Source organism: Scyliorhinus torazame, chromosome 18 (assembly GCF_047496885.1).
Source record: "Scyliorhinus torazame isolate Kashiwa2021f chromosome 18, sScyTor2.1, whole genome shotgun sequence".
NCBI classification, from domain to species: Eukaryota; Metazoa; Chordata; class Chondrichthyes; order Carcharhiniformes; family Scyliorhinidae; genus Scyliorhinus; species Scyliorhinus torazame.
Window position 1 is genome coordinate 83,752,266 of NC_092724.1, and position 26,823 is coordinate 83,779,088.

Consider the following 26,823-nt stretch of genomic DNA (forward strand, 5'->3'; position numbering starts at 1 on the left):
AAGCCAGAGGGCATGGAGAGGAGGAAGGCCAATTTTGTGGCCTTCGCCTCGGATTGCCCGGCGACCAGCAATGCGACCGGGGGTAGCGGCTTGGTTGGGTGATCTGTAGGATTTCCTGTGGCGAGAAAAAATAAAGTATGAGTTAAGGGGCTCAGCCAAAGGGTTTGAGGCAAGGTGGGGGATGTTCGTGGCCGTGTTTGACGAGTTGTTCGTCACGGGGGGGGTTTGAAAAAGGAAAATCTTTGGACAAACTGTTGATTGTTTGTTCATGTAACTTTTTTTATCTAAGTTTGTAAAAAATAATTTTTTTTTAAAAAGGGTTTCTTTTTCCACGAAACTTGCGGCAGGCCGGCATGACCGGAAGATCCTGTAGCATTAATGGCTCGAAAAGTTCCAGTTGCAGTCTTTTGGGTGAAACATTTGCAGGGGTAATGTTCGGCCTTGCTTGGATATGAAAGATCCCATGCCATTATTTCGAACAAGAGCAGGGAGATTTTCCAAAAATCCTAGTCAAGGTTTATTCCTTAACCAACATAGTTAAAACAAGTTATCCATATCATTTATCTTCTTGCTGTGGGAACTTCGGAAAAACCGCAGCCAATATTCGCTCGACATTACAATAAAATGACCACATTTACAAAAGTACTTAATTTGACTGTAAAGTTGTTAAGTGTGCTATTTAAATACAACTTCTTTCTTTCGGTGTTTAATTTTCAGTTACAAACTCTGCACTATGATGGCTATGATCAGTTACAGGGACGCATAACCCTTTTCACCCCTCGCTCTGTGCCAGCATGGCCACCGCAAAACATACCTCGAGTAATCCCACAGGATTTTCATGCCAGCAAGTACTTAGTAAACCAAGGTCCCCAATAGCTAAATATACACACTCCCAGTTCATGGAAGCCAACATGCAAGGAAAAGAAGGACCTTGTATTTCTATAACACTTTTAAATTAATATAAGGGGTTGGAACGGGCAGCACGATGGTGCAGTGGTTAGCATTGCTGCCTCAGGGCGCCGAGGTCCCATGTTCGATCCCGGCTCTGGGTCACGTGGAGTTTGCGTGCGTTTCGCCCCCACAACCCAAAGATGTGCAGGGTAGGTGGATTGGCCACGCTAAATTGCCCCTTCATTGGAAAGAATGAATTGGGTACTCTAAATTTAAAAAAAATAAGGGGCTGGATTCTCCAATTATGAGACTAAGTGCTGACTCCGGCGTGGAAACAGTGCTGATTTACGAGGCAAAAACGGCGCAACAGGTGCACCGATTCAGCAACTCTAAATTGGCTAGCACCATCACCACATGGAACGCAACCGGTTCCAGGCGAAACAGTGCCGGATTCGCCGGTTCCGTGATTCCCGCACAAGAGACTCGTATGCCACAGCCGCACTTAAACGATCCTTCCCCCACATACCGTCCCAGTCAACAAGATGGCTGGAAGGAGGGAAGCGCCACCGTTCAGGGACGCTAAGCTGGACACCCTCCTGGATGCCATGGCGGAGAGAAGGATGACCCTGTACACCGGACCGTGAGGAAGACCGCTAGGTGCCGCTGTTCGGCGTGCCTGGGAGCATGTGGCAGATGCGGTCAGCGCTATGGGCAACGTCGGCCGGACTGGCATCCAGTGCAGGAAGAAACTGCGCAACGTCCTCGGGGCGGCCAGGGCGAATATGCAGCGCCCCTACCCCCCACACACATGTAATCCAGACCTCCCCACCACCCCTGGGGACAGCCGAACCCCCACATGCTAGCACCCATGCCAGCTGCAATAGTCGGGTGCCCTGGCCATTGAGGCCATCATCTACTCAACCCCTGGGCTGCATGCGCCTGACTGTCTAAAGTGTCGTTGTTTGTGTTTGCCCCTCCCCAGGAGAAGGCCGCGCACAACCGCCGGGAGTGGGAGAAGACTGGCGGGGGAAGACTTACTAACTTGATAGAGTTTTTCGAGGAGGTCACTAAGATGATTGATGCAGGTAGGGCAGTGGATGTTGTCTATATGGACTTCAGTAAGGACTTTGACAAGGTCCCTCATGGTAGACTAGTACAAAAGGTGAAGTCACACGGGATCAGGGGTGAGCTGGCAAGGTGGATACAGAACTGGCTAGGTCATAGATCGCAGAGAGTAGCAATGGAAGGATGCTTTTCTAATTGGAGGGCTGTGACCACTGGTGTTCCACAGGGATCAGTGCTGGGACCTTTGCTGTTTGTAGTATATATAAATGATTGAGGAAAATGGAACTGGTCTGATTAGTAAGTTTGCAGACGACACAAAGGTTGGTGGAATTGCGGATAGCAATGAGGACTGTCAGAGGATACAGCAGGATTTAGATTGTTTGGAGACTTGGACGGAGAGATGGCAGATGGAGTTTAATCCGGACAAATGTGAGGTAATGCATTTTGGAAGGTCTAATGCAGGTAGGGAATATAGATTATCATAGATTATCATAGGATTTACAGGGCAGCAGGAGGCCATTCGGCCCATCGAGTCTGCACCGGCTCTTGGAAAGAGCACCCTACCCAAGGTCAACACCTCCACCCTATCCCCATAACCCAGTAACCCCACCCAACACTAAGGGCAATTTTGGACACTAAGGGCAATTTATCATGGCCAATCCACCTAACCTGCACATCTTTGGACTGTGGGAGGAAACCGGAGCACCCGGAGGAAACCCACGCACACACGGGGAGGATGTGCAGACTCCGCACAGGCAGTGACCCAAGCCGGAATCGAACATGGGACCCTGGAGCTGTGAAGCAATTCTGCTATCCACAATGCTACAGTGCTGCCCCCTTAAACATTGGTTTAAGGTGAGAGGGGCAAGGTTTAGAGTAGATGTACGAGTGAATGGTAGAACCCTCAAGAGTATTGAAAGTCAAAGAGATCTAGGAGTACAGGTCCACAGGTCACTGAAAGGGGCAACACAGGTGGAGAAGGTAGTCAAGAAGGCATATGGCATGCTTGCCTTCATTGGCCGGGGCATTGAGTATAAGAACTGGCAAGTCATGTTGCAGCTGTATAGAACCTTAGTTAGGCCACACTTGGAGTATAGTGTTCAATTCTGGTCGCCACACTACCAGAAGGATGTGGAGGCTTTACAGAGGGCGCAGAAGAGATTTACCAGAATGTTGCCTGGTATGGAGGGTATTAGCTATGAGGAGCGGTTGAATAAACTCGGTTTGTTCTCACTGGAACGAAGGAGGTTGAGGGGCGACCTGATAGAGGTCTACAAAATTATGAGGGGCATAGACAGAGTGGATAGTCAGAGGCTTTTCCCCGGGGTAGAGGGGTGAATTACTAGGGGGCATAGGTTTAAAGGTGAGAGTGGCAAGGTTTAGAGTAGATGTACGAGGCAAGTTTTTTTACGCAGAGAGTAGTGGGTGCCTGGAACTCGCTACCGGAGGAGGTGGTGGAAGTAGGGACGATAGTGACATTTAAGGGGCATCTTGACAAATACATGAATAGGATGGGAATAGAACATTCACCAGGGGACGGGGCTTGACTAGGGCACTATGGGGGAATTTAGCCTAGCCAATCCATTTAACCTGCACATCTTTGAACAGTGGGAGGAAACCGGCGCATCCGGAAAAAAGCCATAAAGATATGGGGGAAACATGCAAACTCCACTTGGATTGTCATCCAAGGTTGGAAAGAACCTGGGTCGGTGGTGCCGTGAGGAAGCAGTGCTAATGACTTGCTGCATTTGGACATGAACTGCTACATTATCTAAGGAGTCGTGAATGGTGCTGAATATTGTGCAGTCATCCGCAAACATCCCCACTTCTGACCTTTTTGATGGAAGTAAGGTCATTGATGAAGCATAGAACATAGAACGATACAGCGCAGTACAGGCCCTTCGGCCCACGATGTTGCACCGAAACAAAAGCCATCTAACCTACACTATGCCATTATCATCCATATGCCTATCCAATAAACTTTTAAATGCCCTCAATGTTGGCGAGTTCACTACTGTTGCAGGTAGGGCATTCCACGGCCTCACCACTCTTTGCGTAAAGAACCTACCTCTGACCTCTGTCCTATATCTATTACCCCTCAGTTTCAAGCTATGTCCCCTCGTGCCAGCCACTTCCATCCGCGGGAGAAGGCTCTCACTGTCCACCCTATCTAACCCCCTGATCATTTTGTATGCCTCTATTAAGTCTCCTCTTAACCTTCTTCTCTCCAACGAAAACAACCTCAAGTCCATCAGCCTTTCCTCATAAGATTTTCCCTCCATACCAGGCAACATCCTGGTAAATCTCCTCTGCACCCACTCCAAAGCCTCCACGTCCTAGAGGGATACGGACCCAGGAAGTGTAGAAGATTGTAGTTTAGTCGGGCAGCATGGTCGGCACGGGCTTGGAGGGCCGAAGGGCCTGTTCCTGTGCTGTACATTTCTTTGTTCTTTGTTGGGACCACCAGACCTGCGGCCACTTACAATGCCCGTGCAGAGGGCACTGGACGTAGTCTGCAGCTCTGAGAAAACGGAGGTCTGCGGCAGGCGAGCAAGTGAGACCTCTGCTTAGTTACGGATTCTCATGTTCCTTCAGGCAGCACGGTAGCACAAGTGGATAGCACTGTGGCTTCACACCGCCAGGGTCCCAGGTTCGATTCCCCGCTGGGACGCTGTCTGTGCGGAGTCTGCACCTTCTCCCCATGTGTGCGTGGGTTTCCTCCCTCAGTCCAAAGAAATGCAGGTTAGGTGGATTGGCCATGATAAATTAACCTTAGAGACCAAAAAGGAGGGGTTATTGGGTTAAGGGGATAGGGTGGAAGTGAGGGCTTAAGTGGGTCAGTGCAGACTCGATGGGCTGAATGGCCTCCTTCCCCCCCACACCACCCTCACCCCTCTTCCCTCATCCCGCCCTCACCCCCCCACCCTCGTCCCCCGACCCCAACCTCCGCAGGAGCAGGAGGTGGTGCCGGTCTTGTGGGCCACCCAGGCCGACACCGCCCGGGTGGCATCCGCGGTGGAGGCAATGAGGATGACGGTGTCGGATATGGTGTGTGTAAGGCCTGGGGCATTCTGTGCAGGCGGAGGTCAAAGCCCAGAACAGAGCTGCCCTCTCACAGGCAGCCATGTGCCAGAGCCACCTGGACATCGCAGCGGCACTCCGCAGCGTGGCCCAGTCACAGCAGGCCATGGCCGAGAGCGTCGGCGGCATTGCCCAGGTGCTGGCTGGCGTCACGCAGAATCAGAAGAAGGTGGCCCACACCCAGAGGGACGCGGCCCAGTCACTGGCTGATGTGGCACAGAACCTCAGTGTGGTGGCACAGTCCCAGACGGAGATGGGCTGTGCTCCATGGCCGTGAATGTGCAGACCCTTGTCGGGACCAGAGTGGGCCTCCAGGACTGGCTGCGCCACGTGGCAGGGAGCCTCATGGGATGGCTCTGCTCGCACCCCCGCCCCATGGAGTAGCCCGGGAGCCACCGGGCACCCCGAGGGAGAAGGAGGTGCTGGGGCCTGCGCCGGTGACCCCCCCGCAGGGGAGGTGCCGGAACGGCGAGCATTTCAGACTCCCCCCACCCCCTCCTGTCCCTGGTGCATCTGGTGGGCAGCGGGCAGAACAGCGCGGCACCATGCCACCCAAGTAGCAGCCGGGCCCATCCAGGCCGGGTCGCCCCAGTAGACATGCGCCAACCCTTGTCGCAGGGCTGGAGTCTTAGCAGTCTGCCTCCGCTCCTGCTATACTATCTTTGGAACCATCTAAGCGTAGTGCTAGGGCCCTCAAGGCCAGAAAGTCAGACACCAGTTAAGTTGGCATGGGTGCAGGGCACAGTTGAGTTGTAGGGGGTAGGTCACAGACCCGCTGTCACTGGCAATCCAGTGCTCCCAGTTCATAGCGCCTGCAGGTATGTATAATGGAAGGGGGTGTGCATGCGGGTGGTTGGGTGATGTAGGAGGTGAGGGGGCTTGGTGGTGTGGGAGGGGAGGGGGTATAGGTCTAGGATGGTGGTGCCCGTGGCCCTGGCCAGTGACCCACCTCCCTCTCTTCCCCGAGTCGGTGAAACGTGAGGCGATGAGGGCGGCCCATGCGTGCTGGCCCTGGTGATGGCGTTGTGAGGTGTCCCGTGCCTGGCCAGGCCCCATGTCCCGCTCATTGTCCACCTCCCCCTCATCCTCCTTGTCTGACGAGGCCTGCCCTTCCTCCTCATCCTCCTCCAACACATCGCCCCTCTGCTGCACGGTGCTGTGGAGGACGCAGCGGACCACCACCATGCGGGCAACCCCCCACTAGCCTCAAGCTGGAGGGCCCTTCCAGAGTGCTCCAGGCACCTGAAGCATATCTTCAGGACCCCAAAGTACCTCTCTATCACATCCCTGGTCGCTGTATGAGCATCATTGTAGCGGGTCTCCTCGTCGGTCTGTGGCCTCCATATAGGCGTCATCAGCCACGACCGCACCGGGTAACCCCTCTCGCCCTACAGCCAGCCCCGCAGCCGGTGGTGGTGCCCCTGGAACAGGTCAGGGATTACAGAGTGTGCCAGAATGAATACGTCGTGCACACTGCCCGGCCTTCGGGCTCAGACGTGCATCTGTTGGTCACATACCAGCTGAATGTTCGTCGAATGGTAGCCCTTTCTGTTTGTGTACAGTGGCCTGTTATCCGTAGGGCGGCATGCATTCCACTGATCACACCCTGGACCCGGGGCATCCCGGCGATAGCAGTGAATCCTGCTGCCCCGGCATCCTGGTGGGTGCGGTCTACAGGGTACTGAATGTACCGCACCACCTAGGCATACAGGGTGTCTGTGACGGCACGGATGCACCTGTGCGCCAATGTCTGTGAAATCCTGGACAGGTCCCCACTCGGCAACTGGAAGGACCCTGTCGCGTAGAAGTTGAGGGCGACCGTCACCTTGACAGTCACCCGGAGTGGGTGTCCTCCCCCATACCCCTGCGGGGCCAGGTGTGCCATCATCTGACAGATTTGTCTGACAGTCTCTATGCTCATCTGCAGTCTCCGTCTGCGTGGCCAGTCCAGAAGGTCCTCGAATGACATGTGGCGCCGGTACACGCCTGGCCTCATCCGGCATCTCCTTGGCACATCCTCCTCAGTCTGGTGGGCGGCCGGCCTCGAGCCTGAACAGCTGCCGGCTGCCACCTGCCTCTCTGCAGCCCGTTCCTCTTCAGCAGCCTCCGCCTCCTCTCGGAGTCGCCTCCGCTCACACTGCCACAGGGCATCATGCAGAGCTGCTGCTATCACAAAGGCGGCCAGCATCACGGGCTGATGTCCAAATGCAGGGGGTGAAAGGACAACATGTTAGCATGGCGCATACTCCCGTGCCCAACTGAGAAATTGAACAAACGAATGTGATATAAACTAGTTCAAATATTAGTTACAATAATGTAGATATGAGCCAGTCTGATAGTAGTGAGTTCACAAACAAAGGACAAAGGGATTCAGAGAGCATGGCAAGGATGGGGAAAAGGATGCTGGGTAACAAGAGGCCCAGGGTTAAGGAATGCGAAGCGAGCCAATCAGGATATATGGCCAGGTCAGGAGGTGTACAGGATGACCTATGAGAATCTTGTATGTGAAACTTGATGCCATTTGAATGAGATTTGTAAAGATTTCTTTGTCTCCGATCTAACTCGGTTCTGGAGCACCAGGAGACCGCTTGTGTGTTCTGAATCTCTGTGGAGCGAGTCAGCCTTGCAAGTTGGTTAAAAATAAATAATACTATACCTACAAATCCATCTTGAGTTTTATTGAGGCCAGACTGACGGGTAAAGAATTCAATATTGTCATTTGGTGCCGAAACCCGGGATTTCTCCAGACGGCCATCGGCCAGCTGCAAAATCAGAATTAGACTGATGTTGGACAAGGAAAGTGGAAATGGGCCCACAATGTGTGAGCTGGAAAATGACCACATTGATTTTCCCCTCTTCTCATGGTCTGATTGGCCTGGTCACTCGCGGTTGGTACGGAAAGATCGTCTCGACGAAATCATAGGTCAGTCTGGGGATTAGAAAATTAAAAATTCAGTCGATGTAGGTGCGACTGAGGGTTTAAAAAAAAAAAAAAACTGATGGGATATCATAAGATCGATAGTTCAGTTTTGAGTTGATTTTGGAATTGATGGGACGTCGGAAAGACGGTTTAATTCCACGTGTGCGCGCTTTGGAATTGATGGGACGTCAGAAAGATGGTTTAGTTCCATGAGTGTTTTGGAAACTATAGTTGATTAAGCTAAAATTGTATCCTTGGACTGTAGTGGCGAACACGCAGTCTTGAGGACCAGTTCGAGATTATGGGGAATTGCTTGGATAACATGAGTGATCCAGGCAGTTCATTGCAAATATTATGTGATATTTATCCAGATAAAGAGAGGGATTTTAGAAAAATGTCAGCAACTTTAAGGAAGACATTGGATGACGAATGGTCACTAGGGGGCATTAAAGATCTGGACATCATTAAGAAAATTCAGGGTGAAATCTGGAAAAAGAGCCAAAGTATGAAAGCAAAAGAGTTAATTGGATTATGGAGACAATATTGTCAAGAGGAGAGGGATAAGATCATGTTATCAAGTTGGCAAGAAAATGCCCTTAAAATGGGGATTCCAATTAGTGAAGGGGGAACCAGAAAACTCTGGAGATCTTGAAAAAGGAGTGTGCATTCAAAAAAATGCGCAAGTAAAAAGAGAGGGAGACACCTAGCGGGGCAGACTCGAGTAAAAAAATGGGCTACATAGTTCAATGGCTGACCTTGCATTGACAGAGGCAGATGATGACCTAGAGAATTGGACCATGTCGAGTAGAATCCCGACTGCACCAGTAGCATTGTCTGCACTAATTCCAGAACCACCAGGGTATCATAATTTATATCCAGTCACTGCTCTCTAGATTCAAATCATGCCAGCCTCTCCAGTCCCTTCGGTTGACAGTTTGAGTCCTATTTCTGCACCTTCACCGTCTGTTAGAGAAGAGGAGCTCTGTTCCACAAGCCCAGTTAGCTCTAGGACCCGATCTCAGACAATGAGAGAGGGGCCTGATCCTATCCAGAAACAATTACGCATACCACCTAGATCCCTTAAGACCGATATGGTAGGACAGAAAAGTATGAGAAAGAGGACAGGAATAGTTCTGAGGAGCCGGAGCTCCCCATATCGGAAGGGAAGGACGTTGAAGTCTTTGAAGAGCCAGAGGAATCCGCTAAAGCGTCCCCTAGTGAGACCCTGAGACAGTTGCTGATTAGGAAAATACCCAACACGGATGCTGCAACAGCAGCAGCCCAGCCCACGATAGACGTGTATTTCCCATGGAGACCCAGTGAGATGATGGCTATTCTGGCTGCAATACCAGACAGGAAGAAATCTCCTGCTGCTTTCGTGGACCATCTGAGAACTACCATCTCAGTTTATCAAGCTGATTCTAGGGACCTCTGGGCCCTAGTCCAGCAGGTTTTAACCCCAGCAGAGTATCGCAGTCATCTCAACCACTTGAATTATGTTAGCCACGCCGCACTTCAGCAAGCCTATGCCTGGAACGATGATAGACGGGCACAAACCCTGAATGCGTTGAATGCCACATTTCAAAAGCCCATAAACATCTCTGCTATCTTAGACCTCAAACCTAAAAAGGACTGAGGAGCCAGAGGAATTTCTGGAACCTTTTAATGAAATCTACCGTGGGCAGTCAGGCGACTTGCCATATCAAAATGGTCAGAATTCCCCTCAATATTGTGCTATGTTAATGCATTGCCTACCACCTTCCGTGGCTACTGCTGTGAAATGTAAGAACATGAATTGGACAGAGATCGACCTTTCCCAGATGGCCCGGGCAGTCAGATTTAATTGGAAGGAGGGTGTAGGCCAGGAAGGAGGCTCAGTTACAAAGATTAAGACTGAGTATGTAATGAAAAAGGATGATCTGAGACCCCAACCAGCAGCAGATACAGTGGCGTACCAGCTGGAACCCCAATATTGTGACCTTGGGTGGGTGGATCAACACGGGGGAGGATATCAGACCTACCCAAATGGACCCTCAGCCCCTCTTTATGGCCCACCGTAGCCACCAACAGCTCTACAACTGCCGCCCCCTCTGAGGGGCCATTGGTCTACTGGGAAAAGAGGATGGGGCAGATATAGAGGGAACAATGCAGGTTTTAATTGTGGCCGTACAGATCACTGGCATCAGGAATGCCCCTTTAAAAGACGGGCAGCAGAAGAAGACTACCCGACCCAAAGGAGGGGGTACCCACCAAAGGAAGGACAGACGAGGTACACCAACTTCTCCAAGGCAAATCCTTTCCCAACACAAGATTGACTAGCTAATTTAGTCATAAGGACTCTCCAATCGGACAGGGAACCTATTATCTCTCTGCAGATAGGAGATCAACATCACCCATTTGTAATCGACACTGGAGCAGCCATGTCTTCGGTGCAATCAGAACTTCGACTACCACTATCCGACCACACCCAGCATTTGTCGGGGTTCCAAGGACAGGTGTGTGAGTATCCTATTTCTGAACCTCTGACAGTCATTTATGAGAATAAGTCAACAGATCATCAGTTTGTGGTGACTACTGGATTGGATTGTAACTTGTTGGCCCGAGATTTACTGTGCATCTTCCAGCTACAGCTAGAGTGCGGAGACGAAGGGGTAACGGTTCAATTATGGAGGATGAGACAACAGTGCTATATTTCTATCACTCCCCAGTGGTGGACGTTAGACATTGAACATTCACTGCACCACGTTACCCTGGCCTATGACAGAACCGGACAGAACAGGGAATTGGAGGACAAATACCGGCCGTTAATTGGGACAGAATGGCCAGTCAAGATTACAGCCACAGTCACGGGAAAAGAAGGTACAGCCGATTTTGTAACAATACCACCACATTTATGGCCACAGTCAGCTTCTGTAGGCCCTCATATTATACGTCAGGCCACGACCAGTACCATGCCAAGGGTCTGGGGCCTATGGTAAGGATCATTCAGACCCAACAGAATACGCACTTCAGATCGCCGGGTAAATATTCATACTGATCACGATACGCCTTTGGGGTAGTTCAAGACTTCGAACAGCTCTGGAAGAATAGGGGATTCCATACCTCGGCCGGCACTGAAATATCCCACCAGGGTTTAGTTAATGACCTACTGCAGGCCCTCCTTATGCCCGCGCAGATTTCCGTCATTAAATGCGCTGCCCATACAAACGGTAAGACCCAGTTGACGTTGGTAATGAACGAGCAGATTGTGCAGCGCGGACAGCAGCGCAAATTCAGCAAGTGATGGTGCCTAAAATGTTAGGTCAGACTAAACGTTCTGCAATAAATAGGTCTGCCTCTGACAAGCCAATGCCAACCATCCAAGAGGTCATAAGGTTAGAGGAGGACGCTCCTGAGAGTGATAAACAAATGTGGAAACGGTTAGGTTGTACATATGATTCGGTTTCTTCTTTATGGACCATGCCAGCACATCAGACTTGCATGTCTGATGTACTGGCTTTATGGGTCATCGAATGTGTACACTTGGCAACTCATTGTGGGGCTCGGGGGACTAGTGATTTGTTGCTGGACACTTGGTGGCACCCTAAAATGCAAGGGCTGGCCCAGAGTATCAGTAATCGGTGTTTGATCTGTCAGCAATATAACACCAGCAAAGGTATCCCTTGTGGTATGGGGCAAACCCCGTTGCCCAGTGGTCCCTTTGAGACGCTCCAAATGGATTATATTGAGTTGGAAAGGTGTCAATGTTATAAATATGTTTTGGTCATTGTGGATGTGTTCAGCAGATGGGTCGAGGCGTATCTGTCTACCGATAATAAAGCTGCTACTGTGGTTAAAGTTCTGATGCGGGAAATCATTCCCCGGTACCGCATACCAGCTCAGTTAAATTCTGATAACGGGCCTCATTTTATTAGACAGATTAACAAGGAGTTCTGCTCCCAGTTGGGCATATGCCAGCAGTTATACTGTGCGTACAGGCTGCAAGCGGCCGGGTTGGTTGAGAGACACACAATCAGACCCTCAAAACTAAATTAAGAGCAGACACGGGACTGACATGGCTTAAGTTGCTCCCCGTTGCCCTCTTCCAGCTGCGGGTTACACCTGCGGGACCGGACCGGCTCTCTCCTGCCGAGATCCTTTATGGCACGCCCCTTAGGACTCCCTGGAACCTGCATGTTCCCAGACTGGTTCAGTTTCACCATATGACTGAAGAAATGACTACCTATGTTCTAGCCCTCACCAAGGTCCTCAAGGAGCTCCATGGCCAGGTCCGTGTGGCTCATCTGGCACCGTCCCCATTACATAGCTTGCTTTCAATGCAGCCTGGTAGTTTTGTCATGGTCAAAAATTGGACTCGGAAAGGGTCAGAGCCATGATGGGGGGGGCCCTTCCAAGTTCTCCTTACCACCCCCACTGCAGTTAAAGTGGAGGGGCGGAGTGCTTGGGTCCACGTCCACCACTGTAAAAAGGTCGGTCACTAACCTGCCTCCCTTCCCCCAGCGCTGTTTTACAGGTGTGGAGCATGATGGGGTGGCTACGGCCTCGCCTTGCTTGGAGTGACATCGGCGACGGAAATGGAAAAGGGAAATATCATCTACATCTGTATCTACAGAGGGTAGTAGAGGTCAACAGAGGACTCTGAGCAAAGCTCGAGGACTTGGAGAACAGCTCGAGGTGGCAAAATCTGGGAATTGTGGGCTTACCTGAAGGGGAAGAGGGCTCAAGGCGAACTGAGTACTTTGCTAAGAGGCTGGCGGAGCTGATGGGGGAGGGTGAAGACCCCTTCCGGTATGAAGTGGACCGAGCTCATCGGTCGTTAAGGCCGAAACCCAAAGTAAATGAGCCGCCAAGAGCAGTAATTATCTGCTTCCATAAATACCACATGAAGGAGAAGGTGTTAAACTGGGTGAAGCAGAAGCCGGAGGTGCAGTGGATGGTGCTAGAGTTCGGATTTACCAGGACTTGACGGTGGAGTTGGTAAACAGACGAGCGGTGTTCAGTCGAGTGAAGGCGGAACTGTACAGCAAGGGACTGCGGTTTGGTATGGTATACCCGGCAAAGCTTTTTTAAAAAAAATAAATTTGGAGCACCCAATTCATTTTTTCCAATTAAGGGGCAATTTAGCATGGCCAATCCACCTAGCTTGCACATGTTTGGGTTGTGGGGACGAAACACACACAAACACGGGGAGAATGTGCAAACTCCACACGGACAGTGACCCAGAGCCGGGATCGAACCTGGGACCTCGGCGCCGTGAGGCCGCAGCGTAACTCACTGCGCCACTGTGCTGCCCTTATACCCGGCAAAGCTGAGGGTGACGCCAAAGATTTTTATTTTGAAACGGTGGAGGCGGCCGAGGTGTTCATAAAGGCAGAAGGCTTGAGACAGAAGTGAGGAGTGAAGCTGGAAGAGAGATCGTGGACTGTGATTGGGGAGCTGGAAAATGTATAAATGTTATAACTTTCTTTTCACTGACCTGTATTGTAACTTACTTGACTTCACATTGTTATAGAGTGTAAGTTTTTGTTTGGTTTGATTGGCATTTTTGCTCCTTGTTTTGTGTTGCAGCGGCTATATGTTATTTCATTGAATTGCATGGGTTAGTTTGTTTTTCTTTTTCTTCTGGGACTGGGTGGGAGGGGACAGTATGCTTTTTGGGAGGAAGAGGGGGACTACCACACTAGCTAACTAAAGTCGCCAGTGAATGGAGGCGAGGAGAGAGGAGGGCTGCAGACACGTGAACCGTGAGGGGGCTGGGAGGCGCAGTCAAGAGGTCAAGGGTGCTTGCGCATCTTAAAAGTTTGACGGCAGTTGTAGCAATGCTGCAGGAGACTCACCTGAGGATGAAGGACCAAGTGAGACTTAAAAAGGGCTGGGTGTTTCATTCTGGATTTGATGGAAGAGCTCGAGGGATACCGGTAATGGTCAGCAAAAGGGTACAGTTCCAGGTGGAGAAGGTGGTTTTTAGACTGGTTAACATATTCGAGCGGGTTGATTATCACAGGGGCGGTGGAGGGGAGGCTAATGGCGCTGGTAAGTGGAAATGGTCCCAATTGGGACAATGTGGGATTTGCGAGATCAGGGCCATTCCTGACTTGGACACACACAAACTGACAGTTGGGGGGGGACCGGAACTTGGTGCAGGAGCCAAAATTGGACAGGTCATGGCCACGCTCACTGGTCCCATCAGGGGGGGGGATACTGGAGAAGGTAGAGAGACCAGGGTGGAAGTTAGATGCGGCACTGTTGGCGGACCGAGGGTTCTGTGACAAAATTGAAAACGTAATCGAGGAATATGTACGTTTTAACAGCACGGGTGAGGTGTCAAAGGCGGTTGTCTGGGAGGCTTTCACAGCAGTGGTGAGGGGTGAGGTGATCTCGTTCAAGGTTAGGCTAGACAAAGAGGAGAGGTTGGAACGTCAGAGGGTAATAGATGAGATGCTGGAGGTAGACAGGAGGTATGCAGAAGATAGGGACCCAGTGCAGTTGGAAAAGGGGAAGGAACTCCAGGCGAACTTTGACCGACTATCTACCAGGAAAGCGGTACGCCAATTGAGGCGAGCAAGGTTTACGAGCATGGAGAGAAGGCGGGTCAGCTCCGTAGAGAGGCTGCGGCAAGGGAAATTATCCAGGTGCGGGATAGGGCAGGGAAGTTGGTGGTAGCTCCAGATCTTTATCAAGGTCTTTAAGGAATTCTATGAGAGATTGTACAGGTCAGAGCCACCTGGGGGAGGCCAGGAGATGCAGGAATTTCTAGATGGGCTGGAGTACCCGAGGTTAGGTGAGGAGGACAGGGCTACTTTAGAGGGGGCGATAATGGAGATGAGATAAAAGATGCGATTGGGAGGATGCAGTCGGGGAAGGTGGCAGGGTCGGATGGGTTTCCCGTGGAATATTATAAAAAATTCAAAAATAAGCTGGTACCGCTGATGGTGGGGATGTTTGAGGAGCCAATAGGGAAGGGGGTGTTACCACAAACCTTGGGGCAGGCATCGATTTCCCTGTTACTTAAGAAAGATAAGGATCCGACGGAGTGTGGGTCGTAAAGGCACATGTCACTTTTAAACGTGGACGCAAAGATATTGGCGAAGGTACTGGCTGCTAGGCTAGAGGAGTGGCTCCCAAAGGTGATAGGTGAAGATCAGTCGGTGTGAGAGGGAGGCAGCTCTTTTCGAACATTAGGAGGGTATTGAACGGGGTTATGGTACCGGCGGAGGGGAAAGAAACAGAGGTGGTTGTGGCATTGGACGTCGAGAAAGCATTTGACCGGGTGGAATACTTGATGGCAGTTATAGAGCGGTTTGAAATTGGACCCAGATTTGTGGACTGAGTAAAGCTACTATAGAAGGAGCCGAGGGCCAGCGTTCGCACAAATAACAATCAGCTCAGAATGCTTTCCTCTCCACCGTGGGACTAGGCATGGATGTCCTATGACCCCCTGCTGTTTGCACTCACGATTGAGCCATTGGCCATCACATGAAGCAGTTCGGGGGTATGGAAAGGGATAGTGCGGGGGGCGATAGAGCATAGGGTGTCCTTATGTGCCGATGACTTGTTATTATACGTGTCAGAACCAAGTGTGTCGATCGGGGGAATATTGGAGCTGCTTCGGGTGTTTGGGTCTTTCTCAGGGTACAAATTAAATCTAGACAAGAGTGAGTATTTTGTGGTATCTAGGCCAGGGGTGGGGGCGGGGGGGCTGCCATTCCGTAGGGCAGGGACTCACTTTAGATACCTGGGGGTGCAAGTTGCCCGAGATTTGGGAGGGGCTCTGTAGGTACAACATTTCTAGTTTGGTGGGGAGAGTGAAAGCTGATTTGCAAGGTGGGATGGTCTCCCTCTGTCACTGGCGGGTCGGGTACAGGCGGTTAAAATGAATGTGCTGCCGCGATTTCGGTTTATTTTCCAATGCCTGCTGATTTTCCTGCCAAAGACATTTTTTAGAAAGATTGAAGGGATGATTACCTCATTCATATGGGGAGGGAAGGTGGCCAGAATTAATAAGGTGCTATTACAGAGAGGAAGGCAGGCAGGGCATTTGGGTCTTCCGAACCTGATGTATTATTACTGGGCGGTGAATGTGGAGAAGGTACGGAGCTGGGTCAGAGAGGTTGACTCCCAATGGGTCAGAATGGAGGCGAGTTTGGGTAGGGGGTTGGGATTGAAGGTGCTAGCAATACCGGCGCTCCAGACGGCCCCGGGGAGATACTCAGGGAGTCCGGTAGTAATAGCTTCATTGAGAATTTGGAGGCAGTTTCGACAGCACTTCATGTTGGGGGCAGGGTCAAGGGAAATGCCGATTCGGGGGAACCATAGATTTGAGCCAGGGAGGTGGGATGGAAATTTTCAGAGATGGGAGGAGAAAGGAATTAGAGCACTAAAAGATTTATTTCTTGGGGGTCGTTTTGCGGGATTGAAGGAGCTGGGAGCAAAGTATGGGCTGGAGCAGAGAGGAAATATTTAGATACATGCAGGTTCGAGACTTTTCCAGAAAGGAGATACAGAGCTTCCTAGTAGAGCCGGCTTCCACATTGCTGAACGAGGTGCTGACGACAAGGGGACTGGAGAAGGGGTAGGATCGGCGGTTTACGGGGCTATTTTGGAGGAGGAGAAGGTGCTAATAGAAGGTTTCAAGGCAAAATGTGAGGAAGAGTTGAGAGAGGGTATGGAGGAGGGGTTCTGGTGTGAGGTGCTCCGGAGAGTGAACACCTCCACCTCGTGTGCAAGGTTGGGCTTGATACAGCTGAAGGTGGTGTATAGAGCGCACCTTACAGGGCGAGGATGAGCTGGCTCTTTGAGGGGGTAGAAATTGTGTGTGAATATTGCAGGGGAGGCCCCGCAAACCACGTTCATATTTTTTGGTCCTGTCCAAAGCTGGAGGATTACTGGAAGGAGGTGTTTAGGGTAATCTCTAAAGTGGTGCACGTGAAACTGGACCCGTGCCCTAGGGTAGCCATATTCGGGGTGTCGGACCAGCCGGGGTTGGAAACGGGCGCGGAGGCAGATGTTGCAGCCTTCGCCTTGTTGATTGCCCGAAGGCAGATCTTGTTAGGGTGGAGATCAACCTCTCCACCCTGTGCCCTGGTGCGGCGGGGGGACCTGCTGGAATTCTTAACGCTTGAAAAGGTCAAATTTGAACGGAGGGAAAGGATGGAGGGGTTCTACAATTTATGGGCGTTATTCATTATGCACTTTCGAGAATTGGATCACATTGAACATTACTGAGTAGGGTTAATTCCTCTTCCTCGTGTGCCAGGCTTAGCCTGATACAGTTTAAGGTTATTCACAGAGCGCATATGACAGGGGCGAGGCGGAGTAGGTTCTTTGGGGTGGAGGACAGAAGTGGAAGGTGCTCAGGAAGCCCGGCGAATCATGCCCACATGCTCTGGTCGTGCCCAGCACTGGATGGGTTCCGCGAGGACTATGTCTAAGGTGGTGAAAGCCCAGGTCAAGCCAAGTTGGGGGCTGGCACTATTTGGGGTGGCGGATGAGCCGGAAGTGCAGGAGGCGAAAGAGGCCGGTATTCTGGCCTTTGCGTCCCTGGTAGCCCGACGGAGGATCTTGCTATTATGGAAAGACGCGAAGCCCCCCCAGTGTGGAGGCCTGGATAAATGACATGGCAGGGTTCATCAAGCTGGAGAGGATAAAGTTTGCCTTGAGAGGGTCTGCGCAGGGGTTCTTCAGGCGGTGGCAACCGTTCCTAGACTATCTCGCGAAGCGTTAGGAGGAGGTCGGTCAGCAGCAGCAGCAACCCAGGGAGGGAGGGGGGTGGGTCTCTTTCGGAGGGGGGGGTATATGGGCGGGCGGGGAAGGGGGTTTTGCTTGGTTCACTTGAAAAAGGAAAAACATAAACATATGGGAGAGTCAATATGTGCGGGAGTAACCCATTGTACAAGTTCTGTATTATGTTGGATTGATATGATTATGTTTTGTTCTGTTCCTTCTCTTTTTCTTTTTCGTTACGGGGGGGGGGGGGTTTAATTGGTTGAAAATTTTTGTTGAAAAACTTTGAATAAACATATATTTTTTAAAAAAATAATAATACATTTGGGAGAAAATGTGAAAAAGGAGAATAAAAACATTTTTTAAAAAAATCATGTTTGCCATTCTTCATCCAACTGAAGGACTCTGATGGGCCTCTGGGGTGCCCAACACTTACAAATGTTCATTCAGTTCTCAATCACACCTTAAAATTAGAGCACAGAAAAGTCATGTTAAAGTGTGATTGGCCTCAGAAAGGCTTATTTACCTTCCCGAGTCCGTGGCAGTAATGCATCACCTCCTGGAAGAGTCCTAGGCCCTGGGTAAGGGGGAGGAGCCATATAGTTCACTGTACCCTCAGTGGGAGGATATGCAGGATAAAATCCCACTGTAAAAGAAGGAGTACAATATGCATGTAATTTGGCAAAAGACAATAACAGACCTCAGGATTGCTCCCTGCTCTCACCAACAAAGGGAACTAGCCTCAGTGCTCCTGGAGATAGGGGTTACTACACCTATCAGCTCCTCCTGGGGGCAGGGGCGAAGAGGGGGGGTATGTCTGTGCATCGAATGAGAACAAGATCAAGATCTGTTGTGATGATCACCCCACACCACGGTCTAATACGGTGATGTTCTACAGTTCTCTCACAGAATGACTGGTTCATGAGGCGATCCAGTTTCCAACAAACTGTAACCCAACAAGGGAAAAAAAAGGTGGGGGGGGCAGGATTAGCAGAGACTAAGAATGTTCATTACCATGAATACTTTAGCCCAAAACCATAATTCTCAATGCCGTGTGTGGTTATTAAATGTAGGCTATTAAAGTATGGTATGCGAGCTCAAAGTCACTCAATGTCTGCACACAAAAAGAAAAAATGTGAACTAATTATTATCAATGGGAAGTTGTGACAATTTCCACCCTCTCTAGTTCAGGGGAAGGGAGGCCAGCTGGGCCACCCGGTAGCACAGTGGGCAGCACAGTAGCAGTGGTTAGCACAGTTGCTTCACAGCTCCAAGGTCCCAGGTTCGATTCCCGGCTTGGGTCACTGTGTGTGGAGTTTGCACGTTCTCCCATTGTCTGCGTGGGTTTCCTCCGGGTGCTCTGGTTTCCTCCCACAGTCCAAAGATGTGCAGGATAGGTGGATTGGCCATGCTAAATTGCTCTTAGTGTCCAAAAAAGATTAGGTGGGGTTCCTGGGACGGGTTGGAGGTATGGGCTTGGATGGGGTGCTCTTTCCAAGGTGCGGGCTCGATGGGCCGAATGGCCTCCTTCTGCACTGTAAATTCTATCCGTTTCGATTGTACTTGGCAGTCACTTCTACCATCTGCGAGTGTACTTGTTAACCATATTACATCATAGGAGATAATGAGAATGGGCAAAACTATCCCTCTAACAAAGAAAGGCAATACATTTCCAGGCACAATAGAATTCCTAATAAACTTTCTCGAGGTAGCAAGGGGTTTCAGGGAACTGGGAGGGGGGTGTTCTGTCTTAGGCTCAACCACTTGGCTAGTATTTAATGGAAGTTGGCAGCTGTTGGCCATCTTGCAGAGATGAGGATTAGTAATCAAATTTCCTTGAATCTTTTCACAATAAACAGGATAGTAGAGGATTGCCTCAGAAAAAAGCCTGGCTTATCTTCTACTCGAAATGATGTATATCAACTATAAGAATGGCGTATACAAAGAAATAAATGCCAGTAATGACATCAGCTATGACCGATTAAAGTGCAACTTTAATGGCTAATAGGAAAAGCGAGATCTTCCCGGTACACACACAATTCGGGGGGGGCAGCACTAACAGGACTGCCGTTTAAACAAGCCCGACACAACTTCCGCTACCTGGGGATCCAAATAGCCCATGACTGGAAAGGGATCCACAAATGGAACCTCACCAGTCTGACAGAGGAAGTAAAAAGGACCTGCAAAGATGGAACACACTCCCACTCTCCCTCGCGGGGAGAGACCAGACGATCAAAATGAACGTGCTGCCCAGGAACCTCTTCCTACTCAGAGCCATCCCGATCTACATCCCCAAGGCCTTTTTCAAAGCACTAGACAAACGCTCCCATCTGCAACAACCATAGGTTCACTCCAGCACTGACTGACGCCACCTTCAAAAGGTGGGGGCAGGACGGAGGGACACTGACAATCAGGGACCTAGACACGGACGGCAGGATCGCAACACTGGACGAACTGACAGAGAAATTCCAGCTAGCCAGGGGGAACCTGCAACTCAAAAACTTCCTACAAAAGGAGACAAGGACATACTCACAACCGGCACGACAGACATTACTGGAAGAGCTACTGGATTCACGGATCGTAGATAAAGGAAACTGTAGCAACATGTATGACTGACTGGTAGAAAGGACTGACAGCGTACTGGACGCAACAAGAAAGAAATGGGAGGAGGACCTGGGAATTGAAATAGGGTGGGGAGTCTGGGGCGAAGCACTGCATAGGGTCAACTCCACCTCCACTTGCGCAAGGCTCAGCCTGACGCAAATAAAAGTGGTACATAGAGCCCACTTAACAAGAACCTGTATGAGTAGGTTCTTCCCGGAGGTGGAGGATAGATGTGAGCGGTGCCAAGGGGGCCCGGCCAACCACACCCACATGTTCTGGTCTTGCCCCAGACATGCGGGTTCTGGACAGCCTTCTTCGAGGCAATGTCCAAAGTGATAGGGATGAGGGTGGAGCCATGCCCGAAAGTGGCGGTCTTCAGGGTTTCAGACAAGCCAGATCGATTCCTGGGGAGGAGGGCGGACGCCCTTGCCTTTGCCTCCCTGATCGCCCGCTGTAGAATTCTGTTTTGCTGGTGGTCAGCAGCACCACCCAAAGCTGCAGACTGGCTGTCCGACCTCTCGGAATCTCTCCAAATGGAGAAAATCAAAATTTGCCATCCGAGGGTCAGACGACGGCTTCCACAGAACGTGGGAGCCATTCACCCAATTGAACCCGTTTGTGGCCAACAAACAAGCAGAAGAATAGCCAGGTAGCCAAGAATCAGGGGAAAGTAGCCAAAGCAGGAGAGGGAGCGATAGACCGGGGGGGGGGGGGGGGGGGGGGAAAGAGAGGAGGGGGCAAAAGCGGTAAGAGACCGGGAACAATTGAGGAGAACTAAGGAGGTGGGGGGGGGGGGGGGGCAGGGAAACAATAACAAACTTGGCATCCGCAGGAACAGAGAAAAAGGACAATACAGGCGGAAGACAGTGCGAGACGACAACGCCAGCGAAATCCGTCCGGGAGATGCAAGTGACAACACCAGACCTATTTGAGTATTGCCCTCTGTATTGTTTCTCTGGCACCCAAATGTATATCTACCCCCACATCTCTTTACAGCCCCTGCTGAGACAGAAAAGTTTGTCTTTGAATGCGGGTGAGGAAACACCACTCCCCCCCCCCCCTATCAAACACACCCTGAGTGACAAGCGGCAGGCCAGCACCTGAAGGACCGCTTCACGTGGGAGATCGTGACCAGCAAGAGAGAACGAGTGCAATGGAGAAGTGAAAGCAAAGTGGCAATCGAGAGGAGTGCAGAGTGTTATGGGCCAGGGTTTAGAGAACCCCAAAGTGTATTATGGAGTTCACCTGACCCACAACTTTTAATAGATTGTGGTATGGGGAGCACACGGCCCACTCTACAGGTGTGGTACAGCAGAAATGGAAAAAGTATTTTTTAAAGCAAAACAATGTTTATTCTATGAACTCAAGTTAACCTTTTTAAAACATAGTGAACATCTTAGCAACCATTAATTCAAATACAACCCCCAAAGAATATAACACTAATCCTTTAAGCTTTCCTTTTAACATCCAAAAGACTTGAAACAGCTTTTACCAGAAGCACATCAGGTTAAAGTCACTACTGTTATTAGTTTTAAAATCACCAGGGTCGATTTACAGTCTTTCAATTACAGAGACTCTAAAACTCCTTCTGGCTGTGACTGCAGCTCCCCAGCTCTGAAAACGAAACTAAAACACACCCTGCAGCAAACAGCTTTAAACCAAAGTAAAAAGCTGACAGACAGCCCAGCTCCACCCACAATCTGACATCACTGCAGTAATAAACACCCATTTCTTAAAGGTACTCTCACGACAGATATTTATATACACAACCATTTATAAACACTCATTTCTTAAAGGTACTCTCACATGACACCTCCCCCGAAGAAAAAAAAATAATCCACCAAGATTATTTCATTTTTCACCTTCTCCCCATCCTTGAAGAAATTCACACAGTAAATATACTTTATAGTTTCAAAAAAACAACACACGCCAACGAGTATAATAATATAGTCCATTTCTTTTTTTTTCTTCTTCCTCCAACTGGAATCCCTCTCGATTGACAGTCTCTTTGAACAAGAAGGTCTCTGCACGATCCATGCATTTCTCCATGCCTTGGTATTTCTCTTTAAAGTCAGGTATTTTAGTTCAATCTGATCACAGAGTCCCTTCTAATTCTCCAACACAGGAGCATTGGTTATCACAGCTTTCAGGCAGTCAAATGTCTGTTGAAAGTCCGCTGTCCACTGAAATTTTTGACATTTCTTCAGCAAGTCCATCAGTGGAGCAATCACGCTACAAAACGTTTGCAAAAATGTTGGATCAAATCCACTCATGCCAAGAAATCGCATTATTTCCCTTCGTCTTGAGGATATCGGAAACTCCTCAATAACTGTTGGTTTCACAACCCGTGTGACCATTCGACCCTGTCCGATTGTATGGCCAAGGAAAGTGACTTGGGCTTTTCCAAATTCACTTTTGGCTAGGTTCAGAGACTATTTCCTTGGGTGGATGTAGCTGTTATAAGGGGGCATAACTACAAGGTTCAGGGTGGGAGATATAGGAGGGATGTCCGAGGTAGGGTCTTTACTCAGAGAATGGTTAGGGTGTGGAATGGACTGCCTACTGTGATAGTGGAGTCGGACACTTTAGGAACTTTCAAGCGGTTATTGGATAGGCACATGGAGCACACCAGAATGACAGGGAGTGGGATAGCTTGATCTTGGTTTCGGACAATGCTCGGCACAACATCGAGGGCCGAAGGGCCTGTTCTGTGCTGTACTGTTCTATATTGATCACCAAACCCACCTCCTGAGGTCGATCGAATAACTCCATCAGATGTTTTAAATGCTCTTTCCATGTCTGGTTGAAAATTACCAGATCACACAATTGGGTAATCCTGAAACGACTTTTAGTTAATCGGTGAAATGTGGCTGGGGCATTTTTCATGCCAAATTGCATAACTTTGAATTGGTATATACCATCTGAAGTCACAAAAGCTGAAATCTCCTTCGCCCTTTCAAATAAAGTACCTGCCAGTAAACCTTTAAGTAAATCCAGTTTGGAAATAAAAGCTGATTGTCCCACTTTCTCAATGCAATCCTGCAAATGTGGGATAGGATAAGAGTCTGTTCTTGTAACCGCATTAACCTTTCTATAGTCCACACACACATCCGTTGGGTACCGTCTGGTTTTGGTACCATCACTATGGGTGAGCTCCATTGGCTGCAACCCACTTCAATTATACCATTTGTAAGCATACTCTCAATCTCTTTGTTAACCTGTGCCAATTTTTAAGGATTAAGTTTATATGGATGTTGTTTGATTGGAACAGCATTTCCCACATCATGTATAGATTTTAGTCCTTCCCAATTTCTCTACAAACATGCCCATGTGATATCAATAACTTTTTCAGGTCAGTTTGTTTTTCCTCTGGAAGTTAACTCAACAAGCAGGAGCTTTTGGGGGTTATTAGGGAGGTACAACAGAAATTCATCCCAAGGAGGAGGGAACATGCTAAGGGGAGGACAAGGCAGCCATGGCTGATGAGGGATGTCAAGGACAGCATAAAAGCTAAAGAAAAAGTATACAAAGTGGCGAGAATTTGTGGGAAGCCAGAGAATTGGGAAGCCTTTAAAAGCGAGCAGAGGACAACTAAAAAAGTAATAAGGGGGGAGAAGATGAAGTATGAGTGCAAGCTAGCTAGTAATATAAAGGAAGATAGGAAGAGTTTTTTTCAATATATAAAAAGTAAGAGAGGCAAAAATAGACATTGGACCACTGGAAAATGTGGCTGGAGAAGTAATAATAGGAAACAAAGAAATGGCAGACGAACTGAATAGTTACTTTGCATCAGTCTTCATGGTGGAAGACACCAGTGGGATGCTAGAGCTCCAGGAGAACCGGGGGTAGAGGTGAGTGCAGTGACCATTACTAAGAAGGTTCTGGGGAAACTGAAAAGTCTGAAGGTGGATAAGTCACCTGGACCGAATGGACTACACCCCAGGATTCTAAAAGAGATAGCTGAGGAAATTGTGGAGGCATTGGTGATGATCTTTTAGGAATCACTGGAGGCAGCAAGGGTCCCAGAGGACTGGAAAGTGGCTAATGTAACACCACTGTTTAAGAAAGGAGGAATGCAGAAGACATGAAATTATAGGCCGGTTAGCCTGACTTCAGGCATTGGTAAGATTTTAGAGTCTGCTATTAACGATGAGATCGCGAAGTACTTGGAAGTGCATGGTAAAATAGGACTGAGTCAGCACGGCTTTGTTAAAGGGAGGTCGTGTCTGACAAATCTGTTAAAGTTCTTTGAGGAGGTAACAATGAAGTTAGACAAAGGACAACCAGTGGACGTGATTTATTTAGATTTCCAGAAGGCCTTTGACAAAGTGCCGCATAGGAGATTGTTAAATAAGTTAAAAGCCCATGGTGTTTGGGGTAAGCTCCTGGCATGGATAGAGGATTGGCTGACTGGCAGAAGGCAGAGAGTGGGGATAAAGGGGTCTTTTTCAGGATGGCAGCCGGTAACTAGTGGTGTGCCTCAGGGTCTGTCTGGGACCACAACTTTTCACTATATACATTGATGATCTGGAAGAAGGTACTGAAGGCACTATTGCTAAGTTTGCGGATGATACAAAGGTCTGTAGAGGGACAGGTAATATTGAGGAAGTAGGGGAGCTGCAGAAGGATTTGGACAAGCTGGGATAGTGGGCAATGAAAAGGCAAGTGAAATACAATGTGGAAAAGTGTGAGGTTATGCACTTTGGAAGGAGGAATTTAGGCATAGACTAATTTCTAAATGGGAAATGCTTAGGATATCAGAAGCACAAAGGGACTTGGGAGTCCTTGTTCACGATTCTCTTAGGTTAACATGCAGGTTCAGTCGGCAGTTAAGAAGGCAAATGCAATGTTAGTATTTATTGGTAGAGGGATTGAGTTTCGGAGCCATGAGGTCATGTTGTAGCTGTACAAAATTGTGTTGCGACCGCATTTGGAGTATTGTGTGCAATTCTGGTTGCTGCATTATAGGAAGGATGTGGAAGCATTGGAAAGGGTGCAGAGGAGATTTACCAGAATGTTGCCTGGTATGGAGGGAAGATCTTATGAGGAAAGGCTGAGGGACTTGAGGCTGTTTTCGTTAGAGAGAAGAAGGTTAAGAGGTGACTTAATTGAGGCATACAAGATGATCAGAGGATTGGATAGGGTGGACAGCGAGAGCCTTTTTCCTCGGATGGTGATGTCTAGCATGAGGGGACATAGCTTTAAATTGAGGGGAGATAGATATAAGACAGATGTCAGAGGTAGGTCCTTTACTCAGAGTAGTAAGGGTGTGGAATGCCTTGACTGCAACAGTAGTGGACTCGCCAACACTAAGGGCATTCAAATGGTCATTGGATAGACATATGGATGATAAGGGAATAGTGTAGATGGGCTTTAGAGTGGTTTCACAGGTCAGCGCAACATTGAGGGCCGAAGGGCCTGTACTGCGCTGTAATGTTCTATGTTCTATGTTCTATGTTCTAATTCATCCCAATTTTAAGAACATCCTCGTTTTCCAATTTAATTTGAGGTATGTCAAATTCAGTCATCTGGATTTGCTCGTCACTTTAAAACCTCCTCCTTTTTCTCTCCCTCCCTTTCAAAATATCTTTTAAGCATATTCACATGACACACTCGGTGGGTCTTCCTTCTATCTGGTGTTTTTACCACATAATTCACCTCACTTAATTTCCTTTCAATCTGATATGGTCCACAAAACCTAGCTTTTAAAGGCTACCCTACCAATGGTAACAACACTAAAACTTTATCCCCACTGGCAAAACTACGAACTTTGGATTTCTTGTCCGCTACCCGTTTCATCACATTTTGTGCAACTTTTAAATATTGTCTAGCCAATTCACCTGCTCTATTTAATCGTTCCCTAAAATTTGACACGTAATTCAAGAATGTAATTTACGATTTCTCACTCAACAATTTTTCCTTAATCATTTTAAAGTGGTCCTCTTACCTCATGACCAAAAATTAGTTCAAAAGGACCGAATTTGGTTGACTCATTAGGTGCATCCCTAATTGCAAACAGTACGAATGGAATTCCTTTATCCCAATCCTCTGAATAATCTTGACAATAAGCCCTCAACATGGTCTTTAATGTCTGATGTCACCTATCTAACGCTCCCTGCGATTATGGATGGTACGCAGTTGATTTAAATTGCTTTATTCGTAAGCTATCCATAACTTGTTTGAATAACCTGGAGGTAAAATATGAATCTTGATCGATTGTATTTCTGTGGGTAGTCCATATCTCGTAAAGAATTTAAGTAACTCCTCCACAATCTTTTTAGCTGTAATATTATGTACTGGGATGGCCTCTGGAACCTAGTTGACACATCCATTATAGTCAAAAGATATTGATTCCCACTTTTCGTTTTAGGAAGCGGTCCTACGCAATCAATTAGCACCCTTGTAAAAGGTTCCTGAAATGCTGGAATGGGTATTAAAGGCGCTGGTTTTATCACTGCTTGTGGTTTCCCTATCACTTGGCATGTGTGACACGATGGACAAAATTTAACTACATCTTTATGTAGTCCAGGCCAAAGAAA

At 48.9% G+C, this 26,823-nt stretch overlaps 1 protein-coding gene across 3 annotated transcripts in view; it reads right to left on the bottom strand.

The window, feature by feature from the left end:
* Window positions 1-26,823, bottom strand: part of LOC140395333 (WW domain-binding protein 2-like) — a 174,541-nt gene that overhangs the window by 32,172 nt on the left and 115,546 nt on the right. For 2 of the 3 annotated variants that reach the window (XM_072482970.1, XM_072482968.1), the window contains exon 5: window positions 18,207-18,326. The exons of the other annotated variant lie outside the window; for it this stretch is intronic. In XM_072482970.1, coding sequence (XP_072339071.1) covers window positions 18,207-18,326 — 120 coding nt within the window. The remainder of the gene's footprint in view (window positions 1-18,206; window positions 18,327-26,823) is intronic. 3 annotated transcript variants of the gene reach the window in all.